General features: G+C 37.4%; 1 protein-coding gene across 1 annotated transcript in view; it reads right to left on the bottom strand.

The window, feature by feature from the left end:
• FCHO2 (FCH and mu domain containing endocytic adaptor 2) overlaps positions 1-13,131 on the bottom strand; it is a 118,122-nt gene that overhangs the window by 88,806 nt on the left and 16,185 nt on the right. Inside the window, exons 2-3 of the mRNA XM_081090047.1 lie at positions 10,651-10,742; positions 1,241-1,315 (exon numbers count right to left, since the gene is read on the bottom strand). Of these exons, the coding sequence (XP_080946173.1) occupies positions 1,241-1,315; positions 10,651-10,742 (167 nt within the window). The remainder of the gene's footprint in view (positions 1-1,240; positions 1,316-10,650; positions 10,743-13,131) is intronic.

Here is a 13,131-nt window from a genome sequence, read left to right as displayed (position 1 = left end):
GCCTGACAGCCCCGGGCTGGTGGAGCAGCAACGCCTGAGGTTTCCTGGGCCAGCGGAGCAGCGAGGCCTCACGGCTCTGGGGCTGGTGGAGCAGCAAGGCCTCACAGCCCCGGGGTTGGCGAAGCAGCGAAGCCTGACGTTTCCGGGGCCGGCTCCGGCCAGAACTTGGCCAGAGTAAAGGTCTGGGCCCCGGGTGCCGGAGGCAAACCGGTGCCAGCAGCCAGGGGAAAGGAAGGCCTATTGCACGAATCTCTTCGTGCAATAGGCCTCTAGTATATGTGTGTGTGTGTGTGTGTGTGTGTGTGTGTGTGTGTGTGTATCAGCACTTATATAATGGACAGTGTCACTACGGTCTGGATGAACTGAAGAGTACAACTCCTCTTTATGCAGGCCATAGTCAGATTTTTATTTAAACTCATTCAATGACACTAGAGAATACTTTCATAAAATAGTCGTCCTTAACCAGTTTTTTGAATTGCAAAACCATATGTCAATCTGGTATAGACCCTCTTCATCAGAAATGAGTTAATAATACCTACCCAAAACTTTACAGTAAATTTCAGGGGATTCACAGATGCATCAGAAACCCATATACAGAGGAATCTTTTACTAAATATCACTATAAAAATCTTTATAAATGTTACACAAATTATTTTCACATCTGAGCTAAAATATCTCTCCCCAAACTTTAGATAACTAAATCAGATTAAGTATTCTTTCCAGAGTTGTTATGTTGCAAATTATACAATTATTCTTCCCAGAGTTGTTATGGCTATGAACACATCTCATTTTAAACAAATTTTTATTAGTTTTCATTTTCCAAAGAATACATTTCTTAAAAGATTTAATGATAGTCTATAAATAATCAAACATTTTAAACAAATTTTAACATTTCAATCATTTAATTGAGTTTTTAAAGCTCACTGTGTAGCAGAATTTAAATGAAGGTAGAAAAAAAATGAACCTACAGAAAACTAGAATAACATGCATTACACTTAATATTTATAATGTCCAAATTATACTACTATGTCATTTAATAAAGGGCAAAAAAATAAGTTTTACATACTTTGACTGTATTCGGTAATTCAACAAGCTCAATTATATTTTCAATCAAGTCAATAAATAAGTACATTATATATTTTACATTTATGAGCTATTATATCCTCAATGAATCTAATATTCTGAAGAACTCTGCCTAAATCAGCATTAAAAAAAGAGTTCTCCAAAGAAATTAACTCACCCAAGTTGTGAATAATTGCTTGCAGATTTTGCTAGTTTTGTCATTGACCTGAAGTACGCCTCTTCTATTGTGGCTCTATTAAATAAAATTTCCCAAAAAAATAATTAAATAAATAAATAAAATTTTCATATTATAATATTTCCTTTAATTACCAAACACATAGCAAAATTATCAAAATACAATTAAAACTGTAGAAACAAAAAGATAATTCCAAGTATATGCTAAAAATAAGTATGTGGTCATGAATTTCTGGCCCTTTGTGCACATCTACTTAAAGAATTAATCTGGTATAGAACTAAAATAATTCATATCACCAAAAAACTTACATGAAGTCACCACTCTTTTTACCTTTAGTACCAATGGTTATTTAAACAGGAAATGCAAGAGTGCTGCTTCTTGTATTTTTCTCTCTCTATGTAAAATGATTCAGTGTGAAAGTCATTTGTTTTTAATACCTACTTAGTGTACTTAATATAGTTTATTTTCAACATTGTGATTTCATTATTATACACATTTACTAGAACAAGAGATTAATAACACTCTTTTGCACAATACTAAATATTAATTATTAGCATGTCTGAAATCCTGAACTTCAAGGTTTAATCTATTTTGTGATTAAATCTAAAACACAAACAAGTATTCCCTACTGTAATATTGCCTTATATAACTACTGTTCAGCTTATAGGATTTTAGGCTTTAAAAAAAAGATCACCCCTAGCTGGTTTGCTCAGTGGATAGAGCGTTGGCCTGCAGACGAAAGGGTCGTGGGTTCCATTCTGGTCACGGGCACATACACGGGTTACGGGCTCGATCCCCGGTGTGGGGCATGCAGGAGGCAGCCGATCAGTGATTCTTTCTTATCATTGATGTTTCTCTCCCTCCCTCTCCTGTGCTTTCTGAAATCAATAAAAATATATTAAAAAAAAAAAAAAAAAAAGATCAACCAAAGCCATTAAAAGCATGAGGTAAAAATTTTTTTCCCATAGACACATAACCTACATATACAACATATGAGACAGTATTTGTTGTATATACTGGCCTTCTTCACACTACAAAACTTTAAGTTCCATCTTACCTCTGTAATTACCCTGTCCCTTCTCAATCTGTGCTACCCTTAACAGCGGAACAGCCTACAACCACCACTGCCCTTCCATTTACTTAGGTTGAACTAACTTCCTGCTTTTAATGTTCAAATCCAGATCTCACACTGCTCTTGCATCAAATCATGTTTAATATCTTAATGCCTCAAGCACAACTCTACTTAAAATATCTTGAGCACCTCAAACTCAGATTATCCAAACTAAGCTTATCTCCAAACTCTTCCCCTACCCCACACCCATAACAGGCCAACAAAAAGGAACTATTCACAGTATCTGCCTCTCACTGTTGGCATTGTGACTGTTTTTTGCTCCTTAACTTTTTTATCCTTTTAATAAACTATATTACATAGGTAGTACTTTGATCATCTAAAAAGTTAATACAGAAAGAAATATTAGTATCTTAATGGATAAGTTTTAACAGCAAGAAATAAGAAGTGGTTCAATTTCCAGAAATAGTGAATTGAGACAAAATCCTCCCAATGAGGAAAACTAGAAAAACACAGAGGAAGAGGTGTGTGACTGAAAGGCATCCGAGAGCTAAAGAGACAGTTAAGAATCAGTGGGCCAAGATCCAAGAGAAGAATATCCAGAGAAGTGAGTCAGACATGTAGGGCAGCTTTTCCCTTGGGGGCATCTACACGAGGCAGGTAAGACTAAATGGAACAGCGCTTTTCACAGCCTCACAGGGCAAGGGAGACACAACTATAGACTGAGACCTGCCAAGGTGGGAATTATGGGAAATTCCAAATCCTTCAAATTGAGACTTCAAGAGTAAGGATGAACCATAAATAAGCAAAACCTCAAAGGGACTGCAACCCATATCTTTTCAAATCCTGATACTGGATCCTACATGATGTTTATACACATTCATAAAACCACAGGCACATCCTATATCAGTGATGGAGAACCTATGACACGCATGTCAGAGGTGACACGTGAACTCATTTTTTTGGTTGATTTTTCTTTGCTAAATGGCATTTAAATATATAAAATAAATATCAAAAATATAAGTCTTTGTTTTACTATGGTTGCAAATATCAAAAAATTTCTAAATGTGACACAGCACCAGAGTTAAGTTAGGGTTTTTCAAAATGCTGACACCCGAGCTCAAAAGGTTCGCCATCACTGTCCTATATAATATCCTATATAATAAAGAGCTAATATGCTAATTAGACTGAGTAGCAGAACGACCTTCCGGACAAAGCCGGGGCTGTGAGGGCCGGCCAAGGCAGCCAGGGCTCTGAAAGCTGAGCCTCTTACATGAATTTCGTGCTTCGGGCCTCTAGTAGGAGACAAGACATGATTAACAAAACCCAACAGGGACAAACTGGCAGTGTTCTAAAAACTGAGATTAAAAAACTCAGACCTTATGAGTTTATGTATTATGTTTAAGGAGATAGTAGATTAAATCAAAAATTTCCATAGAGAACTAGAAATCATTTTTTAAAAGTGGAGGAAACCAGCTCTGTTTGCCATCTAAAGATACAGAGAGAAGGTAGTGATCTGCAAGCTGGGAAGAGAGCTCCCACCAGATACCAAAACCTGTTATAACATAGAGTTTGGACTTGCCAGACTCCAGAACTGTGAGAAAATAAATTTCTGCTGTTTAAAAAAAAAAAGTGGAGGAAACCATAGCAAATTTGAACAAAGATATAAATTCCATATCTGAAAAAAGTTATGTCAATGAATGAGGTTTAACAGCAAATTCAATACACTGTAACACTGTAGGGAGAATTAGTAAATTAGAAGACAGGTGAGAATAATCTCCTGGAATAAAATTAAAAGAGACAAAAGAATGTAAAAATAAAGGAAAAGAACACAGCAAAAGAGTCTAACATATGTGTAAAAAGGGAATGGATGTGTCAGAAGAAATGTCTATAGAGATAAAAATGTGGAGTATTTTCCAAAATTGACAAGATATCAAACCATAGATCCATGTAGCCCAACGAACCTTGAGAGGATAAATAAAATGATATCTGCACCTAGTCACACACTAGTAAAACTGGAGAAAATCAATGACAAAAAAGTAAACCATAAAACTCTCAGAGGATAACACAGGAGAAAACCTATCTGATCTTGGGTATAGTGATGTCTTTTTAGATATAACACCAAAGACATGACCTGTGAAAGAAATCATTATTAAGGTGGACTTCATTAAAATGTAAACTTTTTTTTATTATTATTAGTTAAGGTATTACAAATGTGTCCTCATTCCCCCCATTAACCCCCAACCTCCCCCCACCCCCGAAAATGTAAACTTCTACTCTTTGAAAGATGTCAAGAAAATGAGAAGAGCCCTGGCTGGTTTGGCTCAGTGGAGCATTGGAAAATTCTTTATCCTATACATATGCATACTCTATGACCTGGCAATTCTACTGCAGGGTATACAACTAATATAAATATATATGTGTATAAGTACACCAAGACATATGTGCATATGTACACCAAGACATATGTGCAAGAATATTCAAAGCACCCTAGCCGGTTTGGCTCAGTGAATAGAGTGTCGGCCTGCGAACTGAGGGTCCTGGGTTCAATTCCGGTCAAGGGCACATGCCCGGGTTGTGGGCTCGATCCCCAGTGGAAGGCATGCAGAAGGTAGCCTATCAATGATTCTCTCTCATCACTGATGTTTCTATCTCTCTCTCCTTCTCCCTTTCTCTCTGAAATCAAAAAAAAATATTTTTTAAAAAAGAATATTCAAAGCAATATTATCTACAAGAGCAAAAAACTGAAAACAATCCAAATTTCTGTAAACAGTGACAATTACATTTTGACATATTTATACAATTTGAGAGAGAAGTATCGATGTGATAGAGACACGTGTATTGGTTGCCTCTCACACAGGCTCTGGCCAGTCCTGTACTTTCTTTCTCATTAACTCTTTCAAGAAATATGAGTATCTAGATGTGCGTCCAAAGTACGTGCCCTTGACTGGAATCAAACCCGGACCCTTTGGTCTGTGGGCCAACGCTCTATTCACTGAGCCGAACAGGCTAGGGCTCAAAATAATTATACTGAGTCAAAGTATCAGACAACAGAGTATATCTTGCATGATTCAATTTATACTGATAATACAAACTAACCTAAGTGTCAGAAGCAAATGTAGGGTTAAAAAAAAAAGGAAATGAGTGGTTGCTTAGGGATGGTGGGAAGGGACAGGAGGGAGGAATTACAAAGAAGATGATGAGTATGTTCATTGCCATGATTATGGTAATTTCATGAGTGTATGGATATGTCAAAATGTATCAGATTATATGATTTAACTATATACAGTATATTGTATGTCAGTTATACTTCAATAAAGCTATTGAAAGAAAGGAGCAAGAAAAAAGTCTGAATGGCTGACTTAGGAAGTTATTTAACCTTTATTGGGCCCCCAGTAAATAAATTATCAGTTTTGTTCTTTTTTAAATGTGTTTTTATTGCTTTAGAGAAAGAAGGGGGTGGGGGAGAGAGGGAGGGAGGGAAAGAAAGTGGGAGGGGGAGGGCAGGGAGAGAGGGAAGGGAAGGGGAGAGAAACATCAATGTGAGAGAGAAATATCAGTTGCCTCCCGTACCCACCCCAAGGCTAGGGATTGAATCCACAACCCAGGTATATACCCTAACCAGGAATCATACCAGTGACCTTTTGGTGCATGGGACAACACTAAACCAACTGAGCTACACTGGCCAAGACAGCTTAACAGTTTTGAGAGTTAAATGAGATAATGTATGCAAAATCCTTAGTGCATAGTACTTTCTTTCTCATTAACTCTTTCAAGAAATATGAGTATCTAGATGTACAAGGCTCTGTGCTAGGTGCTGGGGCACAAAATACTATATACTGTTCCCTTTATAGGGGAACAAAACAAAAAAACAAGTAACAAAAATGAATAATCAAAAATTTTATAAATACTAGAAAAAGCTATATGATGTTGAGAAAGATTATAATAGGTGCTTTTACCTAGTCAAGACATTAATAAAAGGATTCCTGGCAAAATGAGCACAATTCTGAGCTCCAAAAAATAAGTAGGTATTAACTAAGTGGAAACAGGAATAAGCATGTACAAAGCCTGGACTAGAAGAAGCCTGTCAATAATATGGCCAATGTCCCTGGAGAGGAAAGAGTAGACTGGTGTAACCTAAAATCTGAAAAGCAGTTTCAGGTCAGACTATGCAGGCGTACCTTAAGAGCAACAGGAAGCCTTTGAAATGGTTTAAACTGGAGAAGTAACAAACTGATCTGTAGTTTTTAAAAAGTACTCCAATTATAGTGCAGAGAATAAATTGCAGGATAACAAGAATGAATGTAGATAGACCAGTCAGAGGCTATCACTGCAGTTCAGGCAACAACAATGGATTAGATTATAATATCATCTTGGATTAGGATAATGAAGTTACAGGTTCGTTCTATCAAAAAATGTTTACTGGACTTCCGGTCAAGATGATGGGTAGGTAAATGCAGTACTCACCTCCTCCCACAACCACAGCAAAATTAAAGTAAACAACAGAAAAACCATCATTCAGAACCACCTGAAATCTGACTGAAGGAAAGTCCTACAACTAGGGATTTAGAGACGGGCAAGAGGGGTGGAATGGACCTTGGTTCGAATCTTGGCCTCACCTGGACACCTCCAAGGCCAGCACATAGCAGCTATCTGCATATTACTTTGTTACTCATGTGGGGTGGCACCAGGCAGATAAAAAGGCAGCGGCTGACCTTGGCCTGTACCTCCAAGAAGGCTCCAGAGCCAGCCCACCCAGTGGACAGCCTCAGACCACATCGAAACATCACCACCCAACCATATCCACAGGTGACACACTCAAGGGGCAGATTCAATGAGCGCCAGAGCCCCACTGAAGTAAATCCTGCTCTGTGGGGTGGGCACCTGCACAGCTCCAATCCTTACAGCTGACCTGCCTGGGGGTAAATCCCTCTCACTGATGTGCCAACAGCAATCAAGGCTCAACTACAAGAGTAGGGTGTAAACAGCCCACATGGGGAGGGAAGTGCACCTCAAGTGCCCAGCTTGGGTGACAGGGAGGCTGTGTCACGGGGCCCTACAGAACACCTACTACATTAGGCCACTCTACCATATCTGGGAGATATAGCAGCTCTATCTAATACATCGAAGCAAACACAGGGAGGCTTCCAAATTTAGGAGACAAACATGTCCCAAATGAAAGAGCAGAACAGAACTCCAGAAAATAACTAAACAAAATGGAAATAAGCAATCTCCTAGATCAGTGGTCGGCAAACTCATTAGTCAACAGAGCCAAATATCAACAGTACAACGATTGAAATTTCTTTTGAGAGCCAAATTTTTTAAACTTAAACTATATAGGTAGGTACATTGTTATTAACTTAATTAGGGTAATCCTAAGGCTTAGGAAGACACACTCAAGGGGCCAAAGAGCCACATGTGGCTCGCGAGCCGGAGTTTGCTGACCACGGTCCTAGATGAAGACTTCAAAACACTGGTTACAAGGATGCGCAATGAACTTAGTGAGAGTTTCAACAGCATAAAAAGGAACAGTCAGAAATGAAGGATACACTGTCCTGGCCGGTGTGCTCAGTTAGTTGGAGCATCACCCCATACACCAAAAGGTGGCAGGTTCAATTCCCGGTCAGGGCACATACCCAGGTTGCAGGTTCAATCCCCCAGGTGGGGCACGTGAGTATGGCAACCAATCAATGTTTCTCCTCACATCTATATTTTTTTCTCTCTCCCTTCCTCTCCCTAAAAATAAAGAAAGAAAAATAATTATTATTTTTAAAAAATAGAAATGAAGGATACACTAACTGAAATGAAGAATAATTTACAGGGAATCAACATTAGAGTAGATGAAGCCAAGAATCAAATAGTGATCTGAATCATAAGGAAGCAAAAACACCCAATCAGAACAGTGAAAAAGAAAAAAGAATCCAAAGAAATGAAGACAGTGTAGGAAACCTCTGGGACAATTACAAGCGTACCAACCAAAATTCATATCATGCAGGTGCCAGAAGGATAAGAGAACGAGCGAGAAATTGAAAACCTATTTGAAAAAATAATGACAGAAAACTTCCCTAACCTGGTGAAGGAAATAGACATACAAGTCAGGAAGCACAGAGGCCCAAACAAGATGAAACCAAAGAGGCACATACCACGTCATATCAAAATTAAAATGCAAAAGGTTAAAGACAAAGAGAGAATTTTAAAAGCAGCAAGAGAAGAGCAGTTAGTTACCTACAAAGTAGCTCCCATAGACTGTCAGCTGATTTCTCAACACAAATTTTGTAGGCCAGAAGGGAGTGGCAAGAAATTCTCAAAGTGATGAAAGCCAGCATGGCTCAGTGGTCGAGCACTGACCTATGAGCCAAGAGGTTCAATTCCCGGTCAGGGTACATGCTCGGGTTGTGGGCTCGATCCCCAGTATGGAGCTTGCAAGAGGCAGCTGATCAATGATTCTCTCTCATCATTGATGTTTCTATCCCTCTCTCCCTCTCCCTTCCTCTCTAAAATCAATAAAAATATATTTTAAACAATAAAATAAAATAAAATAAATGAACAAGCAGAAGAGAAACAGACTCATAGATACATAGAACATTTTGATGGCTGCCAGATGGAAGGGGGTTGAGGGAATGGGTTGTTACAGAATAGTCATAGAAATGTATAATACAGCACACAGAATATAGGTAATAATATAATAACTATGCATGGTGTCAAATGGGTGTGAGATTTATCAGGGTGATCACTTAGTGAGTTATGCAATGTTTAATCACTGGGGTGCAGACCAGGCTAATATAATAATGTGTATCAACTGTAATTGAAAAATGAAAATTATTTTTAAAAAATATATTTATTGAGGGCCTACTAAAGAGGCAAGCACTCCCCCAAGCGCAGGAAATAGAGTAATAAGCAAAAACAACACACAAAAAAAAACCCTACTCTTATGAGATTTATATTCTAAGATAGACAAATAAATAAAATGTTGCTTCTATTAGATGGCTTTAGTTTTATGAAGAAAAATAAAGCAGGGAAGGGGGCGTGGAAGGAGGGGTTGTCTCACTGCTCACAGAATCATAAAGGGATTAGATTCTAGGCAAAGAGATGGCCCAGGAGTCCTGGACTTCTTATGGTTACTGATATAAACAGGGTTAAAAGGCATGACTACTGCCTAATGGTATCAAGGTAGTTATAGTAGTGATGCAAGTGTTGGTGCAAAAGGCAGGCTAGGGGACATGTCAGAGATGCAGAGTTCTGGGGCCTCTCCTTTACACATGCCAATGATGACATAGAAGCCAGAGAGGGATAGCTTTATCCATAGTATTTAGAGCTTTTGGGCTCCCTCTTAACTCCAGTAGGTGGAAGCCATAAGAGGATTGGTGTTACATAAAAAGTTTGTTCTCCATTTTCAGTTAACTGTATGAAGACAGAAGTTGTATCTTTACCACTATACACCCAGAATCCAAAGAAGGGTCTGACACACAGCAGACATTAGATATATATTGTTGAAAGAATAAATGAAGTATTGTATCTAAAGGCATATATCCCTCTATAATCAAGGTAAAGACTTTAAATGTATTCATATAAAAATCATCAAGTGGGCCCAACTATAAAACAACTTTAATCAAATAAAATTATAATGATTTTTAATAGTTTCTAAATTAACTAGTATATTATAAAGTCTTAAAGGTAATCATATTTTGTAATTTTGCAGAATTTAAAAATACATACTTAGGGCCTCTTTAAAAATAAAAGTTATAATAATAATTAAACTACAACAGTGGTGGGGAACCTTTTTTCTGCCAAGGGCCATTTGGATATTTATAACATCATTCGCAGGCCAAACTATCAACTTAAAAATGTGCCTGCTATATTTGGTCAAACATTTCATTAACTCACCCCTAATGCTTTGGCAGGGCCACACCAAATGATTTCGCAAGCCTTATACAACCCGCAGGCTGAACATTCCCCATCCCTTAACTACAAGTTCAGAAAACGTAGTCTTTTCAAATTATTTTAGTGTGTTTTCTTTACTGACATGTTTATTTAAAGAAATTGTAATATTTCATTCTTCAAAGTTCCTCAATTTTTCTATTGTATCACCTTGCTAGCACATTCAATGAAAAATATTTTCAGGCAGTGATATATAAATCAGTTTAACAATGCAAATTAGAGCCACTATTTAGCCCTCAGTGTGTAGATCACAGATAACCATTACTTAAAAGTATAACTATAGTATACTTTTAACAACTGTACTTGAATACAATCAAAATTTTCTCATTTATATTCTAAAATTTAACTTGTAATAAATTGTTAAATGACATGAAAAAATACATACCTTTCTCTTACAAAATCTGCTAGCTCTTTTGTCGATATCTGTCCATGTTTCATATTATGGTAAAGAACATCAAAGCCACTATTTTTTTCCCCCTACAATTTAAAAAGATTTTTAGTTTAATAAAAAAAAAGAGAGAGAGAGATCAAAATAACATTAACAAATATGCAATTCTAACAGTCAGGTAAGCTATCTTTCCTAAATGTAACCATTGTTGGTCACTGTAAGATTTTAAACTGTATCAAATGGATATTGTAAGGTTTCATAAAGTTTATACTTATTACATACTAGAGACCCAGTGCATGGATTAGTGCACCCGTGGGGTCCCTCAGCCTGGTCTGCACCCTCTCCCAATCCAGGATCCCTCACGGGATGTCGGACTGCCGCAGGCCTGCGGAAATCAGGCCAAAACCAGCAGTCCGACATCCCCCAAGGGATGTTGCAGTGTGTGAAGGGGCAGGCGGCCAGGGAGGAGCCCAAGCCCAGGCTGGGCCACGCTGCTCCCACTCATCCCAGCACCACTGCACCTGCTGCTGCCGCTGCTCAATAACCTCACTGGGCAGCGCTCCTGCTGTGGGAGTGCACTGATCACCAGGGGGCAGCTCCTGCATTGCGCGTCTGCCCCCTGGTGGTCAGTGCACGTCATAGCGACCAGTCGACCGGTCATTCAGTCATTTGGTTGCTTAGGCTTTTATGTACATAGATGCAATCATGTATATATGCATTCTATCTATAGTCACTCAAGGGTATATTAATGAAATTAAGTCTGAAATTTTAAGGAATAATATGTAGTGTAATTTAGAAAAGATAACCATGGACCTCTTTAAATACATTACTAAATACCAAAATTCAATTCCTTGAATAGGCATTAAGGGATCCCTAATTATTTAACACAGCAATTTTCAATCAGTGTACTGCAAGAATTTCTAAAACATACAGTACTTGACTATTTAGTCAGGAGAACTGACCTCTTTTCCCTTATATCATCAAATAAAATTAAAAAAATGACAACAGCCAACACAACAAAAGCCGTCCAGTGTGAATGAATCAAAATTACACCTATTTTTTGGCAGATCCACAAAAAATATATTTTTTGGTGTGCTGCAGAATTTTAGTAGTTTATGTGTGCCCTCAGATAAAAAGGTTGAAAATCACTAATTTAACTCAAAAGTCTGTACTTTAAAATTACTAAATCTTGACATCTTAGTCAAGTCAGCATATTACTAATCATATAAGCATTGAATACAAGCTACTTTATAATTGCTAATATGAGTCTTTCAGTAAACTTAAGCAATTTGAGAAGTGAGAAAGTAGATAAAATTTTAAAAAGAGAATTAACAGTCTATTAGCTAGTCCTCAACTAATGGGAAATTAAGAGAACCAGACCACTACACAATCCTACAAAACCTTTAGTTATTTAATCCAATAAATGCTAAGTTAGCTAGTCATAGCAAAGAAAACATTAGAAATATCAATGTTATAGGTGAAGTAAAAGACTATCAATAAACCAAGCTCAACAACTCTCTTCACAAATGTCAGTGTTACTTTCCTTCAGTGAAAATAAAGAATGGAACATATTTACTGGAAGTAAAAAGCAATATCATAAGCAAGTGCTATGCAACCTGAAACCTAATTTTTCCAAAGTTTGCCAAAAACAGGAAACATATTATAGGAACTTCCAGTTATGTTGACGTGATCCCTAATAAACTTGTCAACTAATATACCAAGTAATTAGTTGGCCATTCACACAATTAAAATGTCATATTTGAATACCGGGTGCTGTAAGCTTTAAAAAAAAAATAAAAAGCTATATTCATAAGGAGATAATATCCTTAACATTATGAATAGCCACTTTCAATTTTCAGGAAGAATGTAACATTAGCCCTAGTCGGTTTGGCTCAAGGGATAGCATGTGGGCCCGCAGACTGAAGGATCCCAGGTGCAATTCTGCTCAAGGGCAAGGCACATACCTCAGTTGCAGGCTCGACTCCTGGCCCTGGTCATAAACTACAGTCTCTTATGAATCCAAACATATCCATTTAGCTTCTACAACTTTTTCATGTTTAAGATAAATATAAAGTTTATTATCTAACTCTAGTTTTTACTTTCCCTGGCTTTTGCATGCAAATTTATTCCAGCCAAAATAAGAACATTTTTTGAAATTACCATTATCACTAGTCTATAGCAAGTGAAAATAACATCACGCAGATTAGTAAATAAAGTTACAAATAATAACAGGCCTGAAATTTCTGATGGATTCATCCCATTATCTGACTGTAATATAGAAATTACAAATGATTAGAGGACCCACCAACTCTCATAATATGAATCCTGAAAGAAACAAACCTGAAATCTAAAACCTTAAAATCCAAAGTCTAAAGCTCTTATGCCCCAAATTTCTCGCCTAACATACCTACTACTTCTCATTTGCAAATAATTCTAACAAGTCCAGGTTATCTGAGTTCCCAAAGTGTATTATGCATA

This window comes from Myotis nattereri (genome assembly GCF_964212035.1).
Source record: "Myotis nattereri genome assembly, chromosome: 4".
NCBI lineage: Eukaryota > Metazoa > Chordata > Mammalia > Chiroptera > Vespertilionidae > Myotis > Myotis nattereri.
The sequence above is the reverse complement of the archived record's forward strand: the minus strand, read 5'-3'. Positions and strand labels throughout refer to the sequence as shown.